The sequence below is a fragment of the Hippocampus bargibanti genome, linkage group LG13 (genome assembly GCF_051943395.1).
Source record: "Hippocampus bargibanti isolate YZ-2025 linkage group LG13, ASM5194339v1, whole genome shotgun sequence".
Lineage (NCBI taxonomy): Eukaryota > Metazoa > Chordata > Actinopteri > Syngnathiformes > Syngnathidae > Hippocampus > Hippocampus bargibanti.
This window is the reverse complement of record NC_142746.1, coordinates 6,865,933-6,890,258: the sequence shown is the minus strand read 5'-3', so window position 1 is coordinate 6,890,258 and position 24,326 is coordinate 6,865,933. Positions and strand designations below refer to the sequence as shown.

Genomic DNA, 24,326 nt, shown 5'->3' with positions numbered 1-24,326 from the left:
CATTGGGGAAACTCAACAAATTCTCAAAAAAAGACCATCAACATCGAGCGATATATATATATATATATATATATATACATTGGGGAAACTCAACAAATTCTCAAAAAAAGACCATCAACATCGAGCGATATATATATATATATATATATATATATATATATATATATATATATATATATATATATATATATATATATATATATATATATATATATATATACATGCTACATTGACTATAAAACAATAAGAATCTGTCGGAGCACATTTGTCAGTTACCAGAACATTCATACATTCATCCATCGATTATCTGATCTGCTTATAGTTGAACAAGGGTCACAAGGGTTACACCTTCAACTGGTCGCCAGCCAATCGGAGGCCATACAAAAATCGCGGTTTCAGTGCATGGAAAAAAACGTTCAGAATAAAAAAAAAACGAATTACTCAGAGGTTTTGCTTGATTGGTTCCCAGCGCTAACGTCACCTAATGACAGCATGAAATCTCATGTTTTACAGCCATGTGGATTGGCTGTGCATCTTCTCAGCCCCGCAGGGCACCCCCCTCCCTCCCTGTCTTATCACGTGTGTTATTATAATATAACTCTACTCGCTGATGGTCATGGTCCCCAGTTGACAGTGAAAAACGGGGGATATCTTTAATTTACATTGGTTGTAGTGCTCTATACAAGACCCCAGATGGCGCAGAAGGAGAGGCAGCCACAGGATCACAAGCCGAGACTTTCCAACTTGAACACGCTGGTTCGTCCTCGCTCTCTTTACACCTGCAGCCTCCCCTCCGGTGCTCTTCTTCTCTGTGCGACGGAGGTGGGCACCGAGTCGCGGCTGGTGGGCGCATGGCGGCCTTCAGCAACTGGACAGAGACCTCCACCTACGGCCAAGTCATTCCAGGAGTCAAGCAAAGACGGAGCTATACATTGGTTATCAAATGTCGTATCAGAAGAGTACGGGGTGGTTAACGGAGGCGCAGCAACCTAAATGACAGCTATTTCGATTTTTTATAGACAGGCTGGGGACAAACATAGTGTCGTCCTGAAATTATTTGGACAATACTTTGTGTCCCTTCTCGAAGTTGAAAAGAATGGAGAAAGGCACAACGCACAAAGCGCAGCCGTCCATAAGGGTAGATAGTCACGAGGACGACATCGCCAAGGTAGCCGAAGAGGAGCTGCTCCTGTGGAGCAAAGACGAGCTTGTGAGACGATTGAGGAGGAGCGAGGCTGAGAAGAGAGGCGTCATCGTGGAACACGGGAATCTGATGCGGGAAGTGAACAGAAAGCTCCAGCAACACCTTCATGAGATCCGGAGTTTGAAGGTGAGATGGATTGGTGGGTGAGTAGGCTGCAAACAAGGGTTTGAAAGGGTACAAGTGTAGTAGGCATTTTTCAGTAAACTGGTGTCAGTGCACTGTAGAGCTATACTTTGTTTGAATGTGGTATTTGGCAGGGAAAAAAAGAAACATGGATGGTCTGCCTTTATGGACTCGTTTTAATTAACTGCCAGACATGTGAAAATGTGTCCACTCCAGTGCCAGGGTTTTTGTCATTGCCACTTGAATCCCAGGACCCACAGAATGTTGAGTTTTAGGACTACATAAACATTTAATACATTGTTGTACTAAATTCATCCTGTCTACTTGATATCTAATATTAAGCAGATTCTTTACGGAAGTAGTCGCCGAAACATGTCAGCTATTTGAACACCTACACTGTCTGTAAGTAAAAAATCTGATTAACATTTAATACAGCATTATAAACCTTACATGCTCTTCTTTCATCAGAAAAAAATGAATTCCTTAGTTACATAGGTCTGGAGTTATATGAGTTGGAAATGAGGGCAGCTGTCCAAAATAAAATGCAGTGCATACATATAGCTGGGTTCATATAGCGCTTTAACAACAGCTGAAGCTGGAACAAAGCGCTCACATGGAAAAAAATGTGAAATGCTGCCCCCTTGTGGAGAAGAAAAAAAAACATTGCTAGAGGCCATAGCCAGCACTTTATCGCCACCCGAGCATGAAAAAACAAAACCCGAACAAATTCGTGAATGGTGCTCTACATCATATTTCCAATTCCCGAATAAATTCGTGAATGGCACTGACTAAGTTAAAAGCAATGCTTTTTAGCTCTCATTTTCTACGTGCACACAATACATTTACCTGGACTAAAACCACAATCATAATAATTGTTTATGTAAAATGATGAAGTCCATATCTTTTCAGAAATATATTTTTAGCTAATTGGAATCTGAATAATCTTTATTGGCCAAGTGTGTACAACACACAGGGAATTTGACTTCGGTACAACATGCTGCACGAGTATCAAAAAATACATGACAAATAAGTATGGAGGACACTAAAATAGACTGATATAATCTAATCTAATTTCTTAGTGGAAATAGAACCTCTCAGGAACAACTGAACCAATGTGCAAGGTGTCAAGCAGAGCTAAAGTGCCCTTGGGTGAATACAGTAACAATTGTATTTGGTGCAGAAAATCAGTGAACCATTTAAAGGTGATCAGTCGCCATATTTGTTGAAAAACAAGTGTGCAATTATGCAGATGTCTTTGAGCGCCTCAAAGTGTCTGGTGCTGGAGATTATATAGGTCACTGGAAAAGGTGGAGGGCCGGGTGCGGAGGGTCCAGTATGATTTTTTTTCCGTGCTCGTGTTCAAGTCCTTGAGAGTGGGTAGGGCGGGGCCAAATTTGTTTTCCCGCTGTCCTAACTGTCCATTGAAGTCGGATTTCTTCCATTTTTGTGGTGGCCCCGAACCAAAACGTGATGGAAGAACACAGGGTTGACTTGATGACTGCCATGTGGAAATGTCGTAGCACCTCCTGTGGCATACCATGCTTCTTCAGCAGCCTCAGGAAGTAAATCCTCTGTTGGGACTTTCTTAGGACGGAGTAGGTGTTGACCTCCCACTTCATGTCCTGGGAGACTGTGAGTCCCAGGAATTTGAAGAGTTACACAGGATCTGAGTTTACGCATAACCACACAATTAACATCAAATAAAGACAAACACATGCTTTGTTAACATATTTGGACCGATATAACACATACATAACGTGTGTGTGTGTGTGTGTGTGTGTGTGTGTGTGTGTGTGTGTGTGTGTGTGTGTGTGTGTGTGTGTGTGTGTGTGTGTGTGTGTGTGTGTGCGCGCATGTATTTGTGTGTGTGATGTGAATCCAGTATTGAGCAAATTACTCGAAAACAACAATCAAAAGACAAGTAACTGAACTACCTCAAAAATATAAGTTTGATTCACTTTTTTGTTTTTATTCACCCAAGACAAAATGACTACATTTAAATGCAATTAATAAACTTTTTAAAATCAGAATACTGACACTATTCATGTTTTTAAAGGACCAAATATGCTGTTATTTAGATTTTTAAGTCCCAAACGAGACCCTTGGGTTAACCATTTTGTAATGCAAATATTGGATCATGGAAACTGAAACTGAATTGGTTTGTCTTCTGTGCATCCTGCTGTCAAGATCAAACTTTGTCGTACAAGAAGTACTGTATTTGGAATTGCATCAAACTCACCATAGTGAACAGAATCTCAGAACATTGATTTTTCTCTGACATTTTCACATTCTTTTCAGTTTCTACGATGAAAGCAGCTGCTAGTCATTCAATTCTTTTTTGTAAATTTCATGATGTGTTCTTGTGAAGATTCCATCCTCCATTTCTGATCCTCTACCTTATGTGAGCTTAGTTTAGTTCAGCATATTTGCACATGGTACAGCTGACATTTACCTATGACATTGGGTGCATGGCAATGAGAGCCCAAAAGGATTTGGTTGAAGCAGGAGCTTATACTGTAGACGCCCACCCCATCACGCATTATGCGGTATGGCCTCCATTTTTCTATTTATAAACGCATATTAACATGAAAAACAAAGATAGACATGCAGGAGAAATCATAATTAAATGTATTATTATTATTATTATTATTATTATTATTATTATTATCCATCCATTTTCCGTACCGCTTATACCTCATTAGGGTTGCGGGGGGTGCTGGAGCCTATCTCAGCTATCTTCGGGCACGAGGTGGGGGACGCCCCGAATTGGTTGCCAGCCAATCGCAGGTCACACAAAGACGAACAACAGTCACTCTCACACTCACACCTAGGGACAATTTGGAGTGGTCAATCTGCCTGCCATGCATGTTTTTGGAGTGTGGGAGGAAACCAGAGGACTAGTAGAAAACCCAGGCGGGTACGGGGAGAACATGCAAAGTCCACACAGAACCGAACCGGCGACCTCTGCACTGTGAAGCCGGTGTGATGATGATGATGATGATGATTATGATGATTATGATTATGATGATGATAATGATGATGATGATGATGATGATGATGATGATGATGATGATGATGATTATGATTATTATTATTATTATTATTGTTATTATTATTATTATTATTATTATTATTATTATTATTATGACAATCCGATTTTATCATCACTGCAGTATAGCTGTTAGCTGCACACTTGTACTTGCTGTAACACAATTTGCTAAGATTCCTGGGTATATACAGCGCGTGTGCACACACACACTCACACACCCCCGTGCGCGCACACACACACACGCACACACGCACACAAACACACACACACACACACACACACACACATCTCTCTCTAAATATAGATAGATACACTCGTTATCTGGTCGATAGTCCCGCTTATTACGATATAGCAAGGTGAAATTACATGCGCGCAGGGTATATATCGATAGTCCCGGTTATATCGATATTTTTCGGACTCCCGGGAGAGACGAGAGAGGGAGAGCAGAGTGCTAGTGAGAGTGTATGAGAGAGAGAGAGAGAGAGAGGGAGAGAGAGAGAGAGAGAGAGAGAGAGAGAGAGAGAGAGAGAGAGAGAGAGAGAGAGAGAGAGAGAGAGAGACAGTGCGGCCGACTCGCTAACCAGCTGACTGGGCCTCCTAAATTGATATAAACTTCTCATTAAATAAAACTATTCCCCCACAAAAAATACTTGTCCCAACATCTGCATGTCAGCCCTCACCAGTTCTGATATGAGCATGACCTTCCCTTTTTTCTTATCTGTTCCTCAAAATCAGGATGTGAACCAGAAATTACAGGACGATAACCAGGAGCTTCGGGACTTGTGCTGCTTCCTTGATGATGACCGTCAGAAAGGGAAACGGGTCACACGGGAGTGGCAGCGCCTGGGTCGCTACAGCAGTAGTCTGATGAGGAAGGAAGTTACTATCTACCTGCAGAAGCTGAAGGAGTTGGAGCAGCGCCAGAGTGATGTGATCCAAGATAATTTGGAGCTGAAGGAGGTGTGCCTCATGCTGGAGGAGGAGAGAGCTGCCGCTCCTGTTTTCGGGAGTCGTGCTTATAGGCTTGAGGGGAATGACTGTCAGACTTCCATTGATAGTCATAGCAGCCTGTCACAGCTCGGGGGAGGGCTACCTGCACCTGGCCTCCTGCGGGATGTTGGTGATGGAAGCAGCACTTCCAGTGCAGGAAGCACAGAAAGCCCTGATATTGTTCAACAAAAACTCTCACCTTTGAGTTCCAGTGCGAGCCCTAAATCAAGATGTTCTCTCCTTGCACCACCTGACAGACAGGGAAATATGTGTGATTCCATAGGCAGGAGGCATAGCTCTACTCCAGAATACCACACTTTCCCCCAGCCATGCCGCCCACGAGGTGGGTCCCTCAGTAACCTGGACCCTCAAGACTTTGGAGGACGGAGCCAGGAATTACAAAACAAGTGCCCCAAAAGGCAAACATGCAGTTTCCACCGCAAGGCCTGCAGCTCTGACCTACTTCTCCAGAAGCAGTTATTAATTTTAGGGCAAGTATCACCAGGGTGTGGGAAGAGCATGGCCAAGTCCAATCCAGAATTGAGTCAAAGACTCTCTACAGATAACACAATAGGGGCAAGCTGCAGAAGCCCCATGGCAAAGAAAGCAGTACTCGGAACACCTGAGCATCTCAGGAAAGCGAGGGTGATAGTGGGGGGTCCAGAGTCTATACGACACCACCACTATAAAGGCAGTCCTGGGTTGGAATACAGCTCCCCAAAACGCGATTTGGTTGACAGGAGGGCCGCTGCAGAGGAGATGTCTCCCCAACACCAGAGTCTGTACAACGGTAGGCACAGGGTAATATTCATTATGTCTTTAATTATTTCATTATGTAATGAACTATGTCTTTAAATAATGTAATAACATTATTGTCCTAAATACTCCTAAATAAAATTGTCCTAAATAAATATGTCCTAAGTACAATGCAATACATAGATATTGGTTTGTATAGCGCTTTAACAATAACTGAAGCTTGAACAATGTGCTAACATTGAAAATAGGGAAATGCTGCCCCCTTTGTGGAAGGAGAAAAACATTGCCAGAGGCCATGGCTAGCGTTTATCGCCACCCAAACAAGAACAACAAATTTGGGAATGGCACTCTACGTCATATTGTCAATTCTCGAATACTTTTGTGAATGGTAGTGGATGAGTTAAAACATATGGAGTATGTATTAATGAAAAAAAAAAACATGAAATACTACACTTTTCCTTTTTATTTTCCTGTATTTGGCCATATGTCAGGTGTGCGGTACCTGCTTGTGACATATTACCGCTAAATTGGTTCTTGATGGGTGGATTGGCTTTCACAGAAGACTCGGACTGACTGAGCTGGCTTGAAATACTCACGGCAGCTCACTGACTTACTCACTGGACTGATGATACCCACCTCTGGTATAGCTATATAATACATATAAATAAGGGAATATATACAGTGTCTTCTGATGAAGTCACTGAGGGCTTAGCGTGTCAAGATTATAAAGCGATGAACCTGGCATTAATTGAGCCTTGGGAACACTTCAATTGAGTTTACAGCTTGTAAATAACTTATATTAAAACCTGAAAATGCTATAATGCTCAGGTAGAAATAAACCCAATTTAAATACAAAGGTTATTGTTGAACAATTGTGTTGGTGTGTTGCGCAATGGCGATTATTGAGATGTTAATGGATTGTTGTTTCTGCCTGTGGATAATTTTAAAAGGGGGAAAATAGGATATTGGTGAGGATAAGTGGTTTTGAAAATGGATGGATGACTCCACACACAAAAAGAAGTCAGAGCAAATAATTGCCTGTGGTAATTAGGAGTCTCCAATTTGATATGTGAATGATCGGTATCATGTGCACATTTGCATTCAACTCTAAAAGGTAACATTTGCATTTCATGCACCTCCTAGGTTTCTCAATAACTCTGTGACATGCTCTAAGGATCAATAATTTCTAGACACTTTTCAGATGTTTGTAAAAAAAAAAATATCTAGGTGTCAAGGTAATTTTTTTCTGTGCGCCACATTGTAGTTAAAATTTCTTTTCAGGGGCCGTTATGAATTTGGGGAATCCATTAGAATATTCCATCCCCTCTACATATTGCATGTAGAGCGCACAGCAAATTAATCAACTAGTTTAACTAAATGAATAAACTAGTTTTCAAATCAAAAGTAAAAAATAAAGACTGTTATGGTAGTTTACATGGGACAATTATAAATTTTGGTTTGGACTTTAGAAAGCATCATGGCACTTGACATGTGGTGGGCCAGATTTAGCCATCAGGCCTTGATTTTGACACATGTGCACTTGAGGGAATGTTTCCTTCCATCGGTTCCCCTTAAGTGACTTGCTTACGTGATGTTCTTTTGATCTCTTAAGAACTGAGTGATGTTGTTCTTGGCCTGCTTCATGTGTAAAGTTTATTTGGTAGAATAAATTCACAGGGTTGACAGGCTATAGCATGAACCAAAGGTCCGTTTCAAGTTTTTTTTTCATTTACTTTTCTATCAGAATGTTCAGGTTGTCAGATCACAGCTCCCTCTCTCTTTTTTCAAGATGAGTTTGAGTCCAGCACCCAGCTTCACACAGCTTGTGATCCACTTTGGTCTCACAGGAACACTTCTTAATGGATTCCATCTATCTTTTTCTTCTACCTCTCCGTGGAAGGTTACCTTAATTTAATTATTAGACTTTGACTTTCTCAAAAGTCATGTTGTCTGCGGATTTGTGGGCCTGAATTTCTTATCCACATTGTTTTAATCTGTTAGTTGTACAATGATTATCTGCAATTTTGAACCATTTATTGACACGGGGTATGTATTTTGTCGAAATACATTTAAAAAGCCTGCTTAAAACATTACCGCCCATGATTTTTGCTATAAGATTAGAGAAATCGAATACGCGTATTTTTAGCCCTTCCATCTCATGTACCTATATCAGTTTCACGGGCGATTTACGAAATGAGAAAGCCCTTTTTTTCCTGATTTATTTATTTACATGAAGGGGTGAGGCTTACTTCTCTGAAAATATCTACAGCAGGGGTCTCCAACCTTGGTCCTCAAGGGCTCCTGTCCTGTCTGTTTTCCAGTTCCCTCAGGAGCAACACACATGATTCAAATACAGGTCATGCACCTGCGAGGCAATAAACAATAAATTTGTGCCATCCTTTTGATCCAACGGTGATTGTAACAAAATGCTGGTGAATTGAAAGAAATTCTTTCCACCAAAGACTATCAAGGAGTCTCAGGGAGGATACACCAAACAACAGAACAAGCATTGTCATTTTTCACAAGTGTATATTCAGAAAAGACCCATGCAGTGTCTGGGCCAGATAGAAAGACGAGAGGTCTCAAATTTTGCAGGCACAGGCAGGCTTAGTTAAAGCCCGGTGCAGTCAGCAGCAGCAAAAGCAAAAAAAAACGACCTCCAATGGGTGTTGGGTGTGCCTTTGGGCTACGAACAGTTCCCAATTAATAACTAACAATTGGGTCTGCAGGTACCCGGAATGCAGCTCCTTTCAAACAAACAATGGGAACCAATTGGATGTTGCTCAACAGGAACAGCAACAGCAACAGTAGCAGCAGAAGAAGTTACCTTGCAAATAGTTTCAGCATCACCTCTATAACAGGAGTGTTAAAAAAAAAACACACACATTTATATCAGTGCTGCACCGATGTATTTAGTAGTTGCAATATACAGCTTTGATGAATATTTAGCAATGGAGTCATCCACCATTGACCAGAGGGCGTTGCTGGAAAATAAGATGATAGTTGACAGTGAGATACACAAATCAAAACAGCTTCGGTAACATCAGCATCCGGTGTTATTACATTGCCCATGAGATTTCCAAATGTCAGAGTTGGCAGATTATGTGGACTTGTAACATTGAGCTTTGTTTGCAATTTTTCATTTGGGCTCATATTTGCAATGTCATTCTGTGCGTGTGCGTCTGTGAGCGTTTGTGTGTATAATCAGATGCCCTGTGTTAAGTACCGCCCTGCTAACTAGGCCAACAGCTGCTTCCATGGTCATTTATCTCGAGTCAGCTTTGAAGCCTCCCTTTTGTCCTTATATTTCAACAAAGGGACACCTTGCAAAATGAATATGTTAAAACACCATGACCATTGTCGCCTGACAGAACACACCGATTTTACATCTTATTGAAGGGAAGTGGACACAGAAACTAAAGTGGCCAGGTGAATGCTTTAGTCCCTTTATACATAATGCATACCAATGGAAAAAGGGTGGTTATATGTGTGTGGTATGTTAGGATTTTGGACAATATTCAGCGAAGACAATATTTTGTCCCTTTGCTGTGAGTGTTTCAAAGCTAGGTGGGGGGTGTGGTGATGGGTGATGTGTGTGTGTGTGTGTGTGTGTGTGTGTGTGTGTGTGTGTGTGTGTGTGTGTGTGTGTGTGTGTGTGTGTGTGTGTGTGTGTGTGTGTGTGTGTGTGATAGAAAATAAACCTCAAATTCAACATTCTCTCTCTGTCCCTGCTCTTTGTATTCTTTGCAAAAAATGAAAATGCAGAAAGCTAAAAAATAGGCACACCAACTGCACAATTGCACACTCTCCCTTCATCCATCCAACCTTGTCCATCATTCTTGCTGACATGCACAGTGAGTGAAGTGAACCAGCGGACACAGCTGTGAATCACCCCACAGGCTTGTGTTTCAGCGTGTGTGTGCATGCGTGTGTGTGTGGGTTGTAGAGACCTCTCAGTTCTCTGGGGCACTGGGATGCTGCTATGGAGGTACAAGCAGGTCACTGTGAGAATGAAGAGCAGCGAAGGAATGTGTGTAGCTGCTTAGTTTCTGTATGTCATTGCAGAATATGAATGCTGTTCTTTCCCTCGTATACACACACACACACACACACACACACACACACACACACACACACACACACACACACACACACACACACACACACACACACACACACACACACACACACACACACACACACACACACACGCACAGCAAGGTCTATGTTTTTTGACAGAAGCACTGAGCAGATGAAATGTGCCTGGTATAGCTGGGTTGTGATGCCCATGAAACTGTGTCACATGGTCGACTTCAAAACTGCGCCCATAAGAACAGACCGTCTAATAATAGCATCATTTTTCCATCACGTTTTGAAACCAACAATCAAAATACAGGTAGAACATTAGAAGTCTTACAATTTGTGGCGAGGACATTTGCATTTCCAAATACTTACTGCATTTTGTCATTCTGGGAAGTGATTTTTACAGTTTGTTACAATACGCCATTGCAGACTAAAATCCACAGAACATTTATACAATTCTGGAAGTCTTATAGTCATTTGATTATACAATATAGGATAAGATTATTGCATTGTGCATGTAATATAGCTGTTGGTTTTCTCTTTCATTCTCCTACCACAACGCTATATAAATTTGTTGGTAGATTAAAAACAGTTCACCATTGCTAACTTGTAGCACAGCTAAAATTTTTTGAGATGAACTGCAACTGACTTGGTTCTCAAAATAAGATGTTTTCAGCCAGAATAGACTGACACAGACTGACACATCTATGGGACTGCCACCAAAGGAAAAGACAGGTCAGGTAGACTTGGAGGAAAAAATTGCTGCCAGTGGCTGTCCAACTATATGGGAAGCAAAGGGAATTGACAGAAGAAGAAAGTGCTTCAAATGAACAACTGGAGTGACATGTTTCACTTTGTGTGTACCAGCGTTTTGTTTTGGGAACATTCTTGATATCCTAACTCTAGTAATTGACATAGAAACAAATACAGTAAAGTCTCGTTATATCGATATCGGATATATCGATAGTCCCGGTTATATCGATACTATTTCTATGCATGCACGGAGAAAATTACATGCAAACAGGGTCGGATATATCGATAGTCCCGGTTATATCGATATTTTTTCGGACTCCCTTGAATATCGATATAACGAGACTTTACTGTATTTCTGCAGTCCGCATTGACTCATTAACAATTGTGTCAGGAATGCTGTCATTGATCATGCTTTTTTTCCGCAGTTCTGATATCTGCTGGCTGCTGCACCAACTCCTGCAGGAGTGTCAAGCTTTGGGACAGGTGAGACTCTCGCCCATATTCAAAAGAAAGGCACACTTGTCATGGTTTTCAAGACAGATGAGTTATACACATTTAACATATTAATGCATATGTTAAACCGAAAGGATGGGCTTTTGAAAAACGAAAAACAAAATGACCATTCATGTCCATTCTATTAAGCGCAATCTGGACTGATGGAACAATGGATGGGTGGATGGATTGATTGATTGATGGATGGATGGATGGATGGATGGATGGATGGATGGATGGAACAATGGATGGATGTGAAACAAATGAAACGTTAGCCATCAGAAAAGTAGAATCATGTTGTGTTGCTTTGTGTAAGCGGGTTCGGTAAATGATACAACTTCTGGATAGAGTTGAGGTTCTTTATTAGGACGGCTGTGTTGGTTGGAGGGAGAAGGCAATTCACATGTGTGGCTCTCGTAGGCTCTCATCAGACTCACTTGCAGCAGCGCGCATGCTCCTTTGATCTAAAGCCAGGCATCACTAGTAGAACATGCAAATACGATTTGCTCATATCATTACATCTCCCTTTCTTAATGGAATTCTTTACTTTTAACAAATGTAATGAATTTAATTATGTCAGTAATTAGCAACCTTAAACTTGAATAAAGTATTTCTAACTTTTGCAACAATAAATGAAACATTCACATGAAACATTCACATCATTTTTTTCACCATGATCACTTAGAAAAACATGTTAAATGGTTTCAATCAGTCTCTCAGGTGGTATCACTTTCCTTGAGGATTTTCGGATAGCATGTCCTGGATTTAGAGGTGTTACAACAGTCTCTGTTACAGTCTCTGTTCGTTGACTTGCTATGGTTGGTTCTTTGAGAAGATCTCGGCGGTTTCTTCTTAAAACAGCACCTTCCTCTGTCTGAATGTTGTATGACCTTGGTTGGACCTGACGCAGAACAGTTCCTTTCTGTGACCATGTGTCTGTTTTGTCTTTGTACCGTACTTGGTCACCGGTGTGTAGTTCAGGTAGGTTCCGTGTTCCTCTGTCATGGTAGAACTTTTGTTTTTGTTTCTGTTGTTCTTTGATCTTCCTCACTTTCTCCCCTTCCTTTGTCTTCAGCAGGTTTTCCGGGATTGGTAAGTTGGACCTCAGCACGCGTCCCATGAGTAGCTGGGCCGGGGACATACCACACTCGAGCGGCGTTGTGCGATACACCAGCAAGCTCTGGTAGAAATCCGTTCCACTGTCTGTTGCCTTGTACATCAGTCTTTTCACAGTCTTGACAGAACTTTCCACCAAGCCATTGGATTGTGGAAAATGTGGACTTGAGGTTATGTGTTTAAAGTCCCACTCCTTTGCAAATTTTCTGAACTTCTCATTGGCGAATTGTGGACCGTTATCAGAAAACACTTGGTTTGCAATCCCGTTTCTAGCAAATATGGCCTTCATGCATGTTATCACTGCTTCTGCTGTTGTAGCTTGCAGTCTGCAAACTTCTGGATACAGGGAGTAGTAGTCTGTGACCAAAAGATAATCTTTACCTTGACACGAAAACAGGTCAGCACCCACCTTCTGGTATGGTCTTTCTGGTGCTTGGTGTGGGTGTAGTGGCGCTTGATATTTGAGGCAAATTGTACATCTCGACACTTGATCTGTGATGTCTTGATTCATTCTAGGCCAGAACATCAGTTGTCGTGCTCTTTTCTTGCACTTTTCAATTCCAAGATGTCCTTCATGGATCTTTTTGAGCATTTCACTTCTCAAAGTCTTTGGAATGACAATCTTACTGCCTTTGTATATGATGTCATCCACTACAGATAACTCCATCCTGTAGTTCCAATATTCTGCTGCGTCTGGTGAACAATTTTGTTTCACTTCGGGCCATCCATTTTTGATGATTTGTTTCAATTGTTTCAGTGTCTCATCCTTGTTTGTTTCCATCCGTATAATCTCCATCTTTGCATCTGCAACTGGCAATGCACTGGTGATCATGTGTACGTAAGCTTCGACTTCTTCATCCAGTTTAGCCTTCGAGTGCTCCTTCGGGTCAACAGCTCTGGATAGAGTGTCAGCTGTATACATCAGTTTTCCAGGGGTGTATGCGACCTTCAGTGAGTAACGTTGTAGCCTGATCATCATTCGCTGTATACGGAGTGGACAGTCATTTAGTGGCTTTTGAAACAATGCTATTAAGGGCTTGTGATCAGTCTCCACGCTGATTTCTTGTCCTGACACAAATTGATGAAATCTCTCACAGGCATACGTAATGCTGAGCAGTTCTTTTTCAATTTGTGCATAACGTGTTTCCGGATCCGTCATCGAACGCGATGCATATGCTACGGGTTGCCAGCCTTCATGTTTTTGTAGAAGTACTGCACCAAGCCCACTCTGTGATGCATCCGATGATATTTTGATTGGTTTTTCTGGATCATAGAATTTCAGTACTGGTTCCTCTGTGAGCAGCTTCCTCAGTTCATTCCATGCCCTTTCATGCTCATGATTCCATTGCCATTCTATCTTCTTCTCAGTTAGTTGTCTCAGTGGGGCCATCTTTTCTGACAGGTTGGGTATAAATTTTCCCATGAAAGTGATCATCCCATTAAACCGTTGCACATCTTTTTTGCATTGTGGCCTTGGCATGTTTTCTATAGCAGACACTTTTCGTGGGTCTGGTCTGATACCTTCACTGCTTAGGATATCTCCCAGAAATGTCAATTCTGTTGTACCTAGCTGACATTTCTCTTTATTCAGCTTCAGGTTTGCTTTTCTTGTTGCTTCTAGCACAGCTTTCAGTCTCTCGTCATGTTGAACTCTGGTGGCACCCCAAATGATTATGTCATCCATCGAGGTATCAACTCCTTCCAAGTGCTCATATATCATGTTGATTGTTTTGTGATAAACTTCAGGAGCTGAAGCAATTCCAAAAGGTAGTCTTAGGAATCTGTATCTTCCAAACGGAGTGTTGAAAGTACATAGTTTGGAACTTGGCTCATCCAGCTTCATTTGCCAAAATCCTGAAGAAGCATCTAGCTTGCTGAAATACTTTGCCTTTGAAAACTGTGCCATAATCTCTTCACGAGTAGGTAGCTTGAAGTGTTCTCTCTTGATGGCTCTGTTTAGATCTCTGGGATCCAGGCATATTCTGAGTTTTCCATTCTTTTTGTCCACGACAACAAGGGAACTGACCCAGTCAGTCGGCTCATCAATTTTCTTTATTACATGTTTGTTCTCCATGTTGTCCAATTCTGATTTTAGCTGCTTTTGAAGAGCAAACGGGACTTTCCTGCATGGATGTATGACTGGTGGCACACTTTTGTCCACTCTGATTGTGTGTTCTCCTGGTAGGCAGCCTAACCCTTGAAACAAGTCTTTGTACTGCTCCATCAGTTGATCATATGCTGTCTCTTTTTGTCTATCCACAACAAAAACTCTCTTCACTAGGTGTAGTCTCTCACATGCCAACAATCCTAGTAGACCCTGCACATCCCTTGGAACTATGATGAAAGATAGCTTATGTAATTGGCCTTTATGTGTCACATTCACAATGCATTTTCCTTTCATTGGTATGACTGAACCCGCATAAGCTGTTACTTTCATATTTGCTTTATGTATTTTTGGTCTCGGCCTGATCTTCATGAAATCAGTCTCTGAAATGACATTCACATTGGCTCCAGTATCCAATTTGAATTTTAGATGAATGTTGTTCACTTTTAGCGTAGTGATCCAATCTCTTTCTTCTCTTTCATCTTTTACAGCATTCACATAAAGTTCCTCCACTTCATAATGATCATCTACTGCATCTACTTTGCCTTTCATGTCTTGGTTCCTGCAGCAACGAGCATAGTGATTTGCTTTGTCGCAGTTTTTACATATTTTCCCATATGCTGGACATTGCTTTGGGGGATGTTGCGTACCACAACGAGTACAAGATTTTTGTTTGAGTATCCTATTTTTGTTGGGTTTTCTCACTCTTGCTTTGATCTCAGCAGTCTTGTTTTTGTTGAATCTGTGTGCATTTCTTTCCACTGCATCCACGTTGCAGCTAGAATCATTTAGCAACTCTTTAGCCTGTGATTTAACAGTCTCAGCGGCTCTACACAGTGCTAAGGCTTTTTCCAGGTCCAGATCTGATTCTCGAAGTAGCCTTTCTCTCAGTTTATTATCTGTAATGCCACACACTATTCTGTCTTTGATCAGTGATTCTGTTAATCCACCGAACTCACATGTCTTTGATCTGTTTCTCAGCTCATTTGCATATTGGTCAATAGTTTCTCCAACTGTCTGTACACATGTGAAGAATCTGTGCCTTTCAAACGTCACATTGCGTTTCGGAATGCAGTAAGCTTCAAACTTTTCCATTATTTTTGACAGCTTCATCTTGTCATCCTCAGCATCAAATGTGAAGTTATTGTAGACCTCTAGAGCTTCCTCTCCCACAACGTGCAAAAACATGGATGCTTTCATCTTTGAATGGCTTTCATCAGCTCCAATTGCAGACAAATACAGTTCAAAACGTTGCTTAAATCTCTTCCAATTTTCAGCCACGTTACCTGTTAGCTGCAGAGCTGTGGGTGGACGTAAAGCTTCCATTTCTGCCGTTTTCTGCCGTGGGTTGTGCTCAATGTCTTTCCTCCGTGGAATCTTTCGTTCCAAGTCCTTTTATCGTCCTCTTGTCTTCCAGACCAATTCTGACACCATGTGTTGCTTTGTGTAAGCGGGTTCGGTAAATGATACAACTTCTGGATAGAGTTGAGGTTCTTTATTAGGACGGCTGTGTTGGTTGGAGGGACTCTTGCGTTTGATCTACAGCAAGATGTAGGTGCTTAGTTTCTGTATGTCATTGCAGAATATGAATGCTGTTCTTTCCCTCGTATACACACACACACACACACACACACACACACACACACACACACACACACACACACACACACACACACACACACACACACACACACACACACACACACACACACACACACACACACACACACACACACACACACACACGCACACTCACATACACACACACGCACAGCAAGGTCTATGTTTTTTGACAGAAGCACTGAGCAGATGAAATGTGCCTGGTATAGCTGGGTTGTGATGCCCATGAAACTGTGTCACATGGTCGACTTCAAAACTGCGCCCATAAGAACAGACCGTCTAATAATAGCATCATTTTTCCATCACGTTTTGAAACCAACAATCAAAATACAGGTAGAACATTAGAAGTCTTACAATTTGTGGCAAAGACATTTGCATTTCCAAATACTTACTGCATTGTGTCATTCTGAGAAGTGATTTTTACAGTTTGTTACAATACGCCATTGCAGACTAAAAACCACAGAACATTTATACAATTCTGGAAGTCTTATAGTCATTTGATTATACAATATAGGATAAGATTATTGCATTGTGCATGTAATATAGCTGTTGGTTTTCTCTTTCATTCTCCTACCACAACGCTATATAAATTTGTTGGTAGATTAAAAACAGTTCACCATTGCTAACGTGTAGCACAGCTACAAATTTTTGAGGTGAACTGCAACTGACTTGGTTCTCAAAATAAGATGTTTTCAGCCAGAATAGACTGACACAGACTGACACATCTATGGGACTGCCACCAAAGGAAAAGACAGGTCAGGTAGACTTGGAGGAAAAAATTGCTGCCAGTGGCTGTCCAACTATATGGGAAGCAAAGGCAATTGACAGAAGAAGAAAGTGCTTCAAATGAACAACTGGAGTGACATGTTTCACTTTGTGTGTACCAGCGTTTTGTTTTGGGAACATTCTTGATATCCTAACTCTAGTAATTGACATAGAAACAAATACAGTAAAGTCTCGTTATATCGATATCGGATATATCGATAGTCCCGGTTATATCGATACTATTTCTATGCACGCACGGAGAAAATTACATGCAAACAGGGTCGGATATATCGATAGTCCCGGTTATATCGATATTTTTTCGGACTCCCTTGAATATCGATATAACGAGACTTTACTGTATTTCTGCAGTCCGCATTGACTCATTAACAATTGTGTCAGGAATGCTGTCATTGATCATGCTTTTTTTCCGCAGTTCTGATATCTCGTAGGCTCTCATCAGACTCACTTGCAGCAGCGCGCATGCTCCTTTGATCTAAAGCCAGGCATCACTAGTAGAACATGCAAATACGATTTGCTCATATCATTACACAAATGTTATGCACTCAATACTTGGCTGGGCCCCCATTTGCCTGAATTACTGCTTCAATGCGACTTGGCAGCCTGTGGCACTGCTCACGTGTTACGGAACACCGGAAGATGCTTCAGCTCTTTTGCATTGCTTGGTCTCATGTTTCTCATCTTCTTCTTGACGATGGCCCATACATTCTCGATGGTATTTAGGTCAGGTAAGTTTGCTGTCCAATCAAGCACAGGAATCCCTAAAAAGCTTGAAATTCAGTCTGCCATGCATGTTTTTGGAATGTGGGAGGAAACCGGAGAACTCGGAGAAAACCCATGCAGGCCTAGGGGAGAACATGCAAACTCCACACATGGAATTGTACTTATGACCTCAGCACTGTGAAGTTGGTGTACTAACCTCTTGACGACCCGTCGACCAGGCCGCCCTTGAACACAATAATAATGCTGTGTTTTAGCATGTCCCACTCAGGCTGGGAAAAAAATGGTGTGTGTGTGTGTGTGTGTGTGTGTGTGTGTGTGTGTGTGTGTGTGTGTGTGTGTGTGTGTGTGTGTGTGTGTGTGTGTGTGTGTGTGTGTGTGTGTGCGTGTGTGTGTGTGTGTGTCCCAATGAGAGGTCACCCTGGTGTGACTCTGGTTTTAATGCACTGACCGCCGGTGGGTGATGGTAGGGGGTTAATATTTCATGATGAAGCATCTCCTAATGGATAAATAAATCAGTGGTCATCTTTACCACAGGAAGAAGGATCCTTGTATTTTGCTGACCCCACACATGAGAATATCACAATCCACCCATTACATGCATGCATATGCAGTAATTTCTCATTTTCCCTTGTGTTTTGCAGCTTTGGTGGCTCCTGACCGCATATGCTTATTGATCAGATGCTGCTTGACTAGACACACTCCAGAGAGAAAGAGGGGAATTAGTACATTTCTGGATGAAAGGACACATGGATCAATACACAAGTGGAAGCATAAATGGTCACCAAGTTCTTTATCAATCACTGGAGGTTGAAAAAACTGTTGTCCTGCTGGCTGCTGCTGTACATTTATGTTAACCAACCATAAAATGACTGAAATATTTTTTGTTTGCATATTTTGAGACACTAACTTCTAAATTGCCAAAGTTAAGAACCTGCAGACAATGAAAATGCTCACCCTAAAATAGGTTTGTGTAAAAATAGAGTTAAGTATGGATGTTCTTTACAGGGAAACACAGTTCCACACAGCAGGACATTGAGCTCATTATGAATTTCTTTTTCTGTTGTTACGGCCGGCATTAAAGCACAAGGAGTTACACAATCAGGATGATGTCATTGCTATGGTGTGTGCACACCAAATCCTTTGCGAGCATACCGTTGCGAGCCTTACTGGCAAATATGAGGCAAAGCGTGAATAGACTACCATATTTTCCAATGTACAAGGAGCTCCCAAAAGCTTTAATATTCTTCATAAGAGACCCTGTGCCTTCTATGTAGGTGCGGCATATGTATTGTATTTGGATTGGATTGGATTTGCCTTTATTAGTCTGAGTATGAAGTAATATTGAGCCACAACAGGTCGCGAAACTACTATCAGCAGTCACCGACTCCATTTCCCCCTGTAGAAGAAGTAGTGTGTAACCCCAGCCTCTATTGTAGGGCCTTATAATGTGGTGTGCCTAATATTTGGAACACTTTTATCTATTATCTATTATGTTTGGACATTTGTTCTTGTTTGTTGAAGGTGCACCTTATACTCTGGTGCGCCTTATACAGTATATGGAAACAGTTTGAAAATACACCATTCATTTGGGGTGCACCTTATAATCCGGTGTGCCATATACACCGGAAAATACAGTAAATGTCCAAATGCATCATACGTTCCCCACTGTACTATACTCACAACGGATTTGGTATGAACAAAGCATGAGGCATATGGTTCACGTAGCTCACATATTTTCCTCACAAATGGTACGCTTACTTTGTAGCTTGTGACGATCACGGCGAGTCTTTAATATTGGCCGCACTTGTAGTGCAAGTAAAAATGCTAATAATAATAATCATCATCATCATCATAAAGATCAAGGGTTACACCAAAGGAAGCCCCGGCAGCGACTGCCATTCAAGTCAATGGGACCATGCGCTTGTGAAAATATTTCCATCAAGTTTCAGTATTCACAATAAATATTGTATTTAAAGTTAAGAACATTTTGGCTGGTTCTGCGCTAGTGTATTGCAATGCAGTCTTCAATACAGGCCTAAATCTCTGCCTAATTTTGAATGATCAGTCCAATAGAAAAGAGGTCAAACAGGTAAATATCAGGGGTGATATTTCACCAATATCAGGGATGATATTTGCCTGTTGGGTGAAGTCTGAATTTATGCGGTAGACCTTCTTTTATTGTTTTAATTTTGGACAGAAAGAGAGAATTTTGTGCCATTGTGGGCTTGAATATAGCTCACGTCATTTGTCAGAAACCAAAGCAACTCCTCTTTTATTATTTAAAAGATGTGTGTGAGGAGCACATGATAATCCATGACATGGCTGAAGAAACTGAATTGTTTTTTTTAAGCCTGTTGAAGGTCAAGGCTCGCAAGTATGTTTTAAAGGAGTTGCAAGGAAGATACCAGATCTTTGAACTGAGCAATTGGAGACCAGCTTCAACCCAAAACGTGGGTGTCTTTCTGAATTCTGCATTAATTGAAGGCGCCATATTCATAAATGAAATACATCCGCCAGACAAGTCCGTGGCACTCAGGATCAAATTCAACAAAGTTCCAAAATATTAACATTGTTCCACCAAGTTTAAAGTGCAGATGAATATCTGCAACCAATGTGCCTTTTTCGGAATTTGGTTAATCTCTAAGCAATATGATGGCCGTCACAGCAGCGGTTGTGTCCTTAGACCTCTTCAAAATTGACCTTTTTCTTCAAACATATGGAAACTGATATTATTCCCATTCTCCAAGGTTTAACTTAGCTAAATATACCAGTTATTGTGATCTTGGACCTTGGCTATGCCTGCCTCAAGAGCCATGTCATTTTATTGTTTACGTTTTTCGAAAACGCTGCAAAATTTGGGATATTATGTCCTTTCATTGTAGCTTTCCAGAGGTTGATGCTATAGCATTGAAAGTGGTACCAAATGAAGGCTAATAAAATTTTCTTGAATATGGTGGTAAGCCCAAGAAAACACAAGAACACCTGTGTAAATTTTAGCTAATTTTAATGCACAAACAGCTGAGACACTGATGGAGAATAAGAAGGACACTACAAAAAATCAGTTTGGTAGTATGATAGCACTGCACTGCATAAGAAACTGTCAGATAGGATGTTACTAATACATCTATTATCACTTGTTCAATGTGGCTTTTTTGAAAGTGTCATTTTTTTTCCTGTGGTACTCCACAACTTGTAGTAAGCAGCTTCTTTGCTCTGGGTCAGTTGTGATCTGAGTTGCAAAATCACTCATTAGTTTCACATATCTCTGAGCCACATCATTGGTCACTTTCACTGACCTCACAAACGTCTGTGCAGTCCTGTAGCTGTCATTGTCTTCCCAGGTGTCAGCGGGAGTAGTGAGCCAGTCACATTTCACTCGAAGAGCATCAAACAGAAAGTGAGACTCTGCCCCTACCAGGTCTGTGAGAACTGTAGCTGCCTCGATGACAGGAAACACTGGCTTGCCTTTCCTGTAACTCTCAGGCTTTTCTGTTTCTGACAGCTTGACTGCGAGCTTCTCTTTTGCAGACTTGGTCATGCTGGCATGTGAACTGAACAAGGTGAATGGCACAAGTTCCTGGGTCAGATACCAGCGGTGGTTGTTCATTTTCTTGAGAACCGAGTTTGCCAGTTCATATTCATACTGCTTGTATTGCAGCATGTTCTTCATAAGATGGAGGTCATGGATATCAGCTGCAGATGTGGTGGTCACGCGATAGCTGGTGTAGAATAAGGCCAGGAACTTGTTGATCCTCTCCAGCTTGAAGATAGTGTCCGTGTTGTATTTTAGTTCCTTGGAAAACATGAGCATCTTCATACAGTAAATGTTCCTGGCCATCCAGCGGGCTTGGTGAATGGCCCCTGGCTTGGCCCAGTGGATACCTCGAGGAGGTTCATCACCAAGCAGGATCAGGCACAGCTCTGCCACCTCTCTGTAATCTGCCCTCTGACTTTTTTTCCTCAAGGAAATGGCTTTAGACTGCAATTGTGCTTGTCTTCTTCTGTTTCAAGTCTTGTTCAACTAGGCCCAGATCTCTTGGGCAGTCCTTAACCAACTTGTCCCACTTCTCTTTCACATTGCTGATCATTGGGTTGTCAGGACTCTTGACCTTGCTAAACACAGCCTCCCACACACTTCCAATTATTACCTCTGATATGTGATGGCGACAAGCGAAGTAGAATACCTTGTTGTTGTTCAATAAGATTCGCTGCACCCTTGTTGATGCCACTGTTGCTTGCTGTGGTATCAAAATTAATTGAGTGAAGTGATGAAAGGAATGAAAGTAGAAAAACGAAATACATGAGCTGCTGGAAAGGCAGCCACTCTCGCGGCGCCGTCTTGAATCAGAATCAGAATCATCTTTATTGCCAAGTATGTAGAACACACAAGGAATTTGTTTTGTTTGTTTGAAGTCAAAAGAACAAAAAAATAATAATTACAATTAACACAGGTGTTCATGTGTTTACTACCATATGAAAAAAAATGTTAGCTTTCATTTGGTACCACTTTCAATGCTATAGCATCAACCTCTGGAAAGCTACAATTAAAATAAGGACATAATCGCCCAAATTTTGCAGCATTTTTTTTTTTTTAAATGTCAACAATAAAATGACACGGCTCTTGAGGCAGGCATAGCCAAGGTCCAAGATCACAATAACTGGTATAGTTCGCGAATTTAGACCTTGGAGAATAGGACTAATATCAGTTTCCATATGTTTGACGAAAAAGGTCAATTTTGAAGAGGTCTAAGGACGCAACCGCTGCTGTGACGGCCATCATATTGCTTAGAGATTAACCAAATTCCGAAAAAGGCACATTGAAATGTAGCATTTTGTCTCCAACACTGAATGTATCATTGCCTTTGTGCTTATTGTGTAATCATAACCCACATGAACAATTTTAACCTTTTGACCCTGTGTCTGAAGCTAGATGAAGTATAACCAATTTTCCTGGTCATCTAATTACTGTATTTGTTTAGGGTGAAGCATCACAACTTTAAATGTATTCATCAATTATGGATTTTATAGGGGATTCAAAATGATTTATCCCGAATATATGGATTCAGAAAGACATTTAAGTGTTCTTTCTAATTTGAGGAAGAATGTTTAGATTTTAATAAAATATATGCTATAATGTAAAAGCAATACTAAAGTAATCTGTCTATATATTCAACCGTTAAGTGCGAGCACAAAAATGTATATCCAAAACCATCAGGCATTAGTTAGCCAAAAGAGTTCAGAAACATATCGTTGCTTAACTCATTTCACGGCCATTCCTGAATTTCTTCGGGAATTGAAAAGCATGATGTCGAGCGCCATAACTGAAATTGTCCGGGTTTTGGCTTTTCTTGATAAAGAGCTGGTCAGACCTCTGGCAAAGTGTTTTCCTCCCACAAGGGGGCAGCATTTGCTTTTGTACAGACGCCCCCATTTCAAGATCAGATAACTCCAGACCCATATAACTTAGGAATTAACTCTTTCTTTCTAATGAAAGAAGAGGTTTCTTACGCTTCATTATATGTTTCTGTTGTCCTAAAATTCAATATTCTGTGGGTCCTACAATTTCAATGAAAATGACCAAAGCCCTGGCACTGGAGTACACACATTTTTGCAAATTGTCTGGCAGTGAATGAGGTAAAAAGAAATACATGCACACAACCAAACATTGTGGTGGAAAATGGTAACACAGATGGTGCTTTATTCACATGTCCAATAGATAATGCTTCTTGTGGGACACCTGAGGACTGAACCCAGATTTTTTTTGTTCAAGTAACAGACTGGAAATGTGAAAAAAATCGACATGTGCATGAGAATAACCAATTACCCACAAAAAAAGGACCAACATTGATCGGTTCACACCAATGCGATCAAGAATGCAACCACTTTTTCTGTTTCTGGAAAAATCTCGTTTCTCCTGTGGGGAAGCTCAGATTTCATAAGAGTTTTTTTCTGAATATGTTTTCCCTCCTATGTTAGTCATCATATATGAAAATAAGCAAAAAACAAATACATTAGGATTATATGTACTGGTACATCCAATATAACCACTTATAATCATGTCTGGACTGAATACTGAAATGAAGACAAATACGTTATGATAGTAATAGTATTAATAATCAACAGTATATATATAATATACCATACATTTTTGACTCCTCAAGGTATGATATTCCAGTAAGTGTATTATCCCAAATTGTATGTCGAAACCAATAAAGTAACTTTACAGAAAACATTTGTTGTCTATATTTAAGTTGTTTTAGTTAGAATCATTGTTTCTGTCCTCAGTCTTCCACTGTGTGGCCGCTCCCTCTTTTCTGGACTTCTTTGTTACCTTTCCCTTAATTTAGTGTGGGCTCATGTCTTGGTTTTGGGTTTTCTGATTTCCGTTGTTTCCCTCTGCCCTCTGCCTTGACAATACACCAACACCGACCTCATTGTGTCTGCTTGAGTCCTGTGCATGTCTGAAGCTAAACAGTCCTGTGTGTATTTTTCAATAGTTTGAATTCATTGTTTAGAGAATTCTATACCCA

The 24,326-nt window shown here is 41.0% G+C and overlaps 1 protein-coding gene across 2 annotated transcripts; it reads left to right on the top strand.

Moving 5' to 3' along the window:
* The first annotated feature begins 877 nt into the window (after positions 1–877).
* On the top strand, positions 878–18,571 carry LOC148889148 (uncharacterized). 2 transcript variants are annotated; one of them, XM_089011910.1, is made up of 4 exons: positions 878–1,330; positions 5,112–6,156; positions 11,384–11,441; positions 18,438–18,571. In XM_089011910.1, exons 1-4 carry the CDS (start codon positions 1,097–1,099, stop codon positions 18,451–18,453), a joined length of 1,353 nt encoding a protein of 450 aa, XP_088868036.1. In that variant the 5' UTR covers positions 878–1,096; the 3' UTR covers positions 18,454–18,571. The 2 variants fall into 2 exon arrangements, with proteins under 2 accessions (XP_088868036.1, XP_088868037.1); XM_089011911.1 differs by lacking the exon at positions 18,438–18,571 and having other exon boundaries at positions 5,112–6,167; positions 11,384–11,435.
* Positions 18,572–24,326: the final 5,755 nt, after the last annotated feature.

Excerpts from the sequence above, each read along its gene's own strand:
- LOC148889148 (XM_089011910.1), top strand. The coding sequence starts at position 1,097 with ATGGAGAAAGGCACAACGCACAAAGCGCAGCCGTCCATAAGGGTAGAT. Across the intron at positions 1,331-5,111 it reads ATGAGATCCGGAGTTTGAAG|GATGTGAACCAGAAATTACA; the intron begins GTGAGATGGATT and ends CCTCAAAATCAG. Across the intron at positions 6,157-11,383 it reads ACACCAGAGTCTGTACAACG|TTCTGATATCTGCTGGCTGC; the intron begins GTAGGCACAGGG and ends TTTTTTCCGCAG.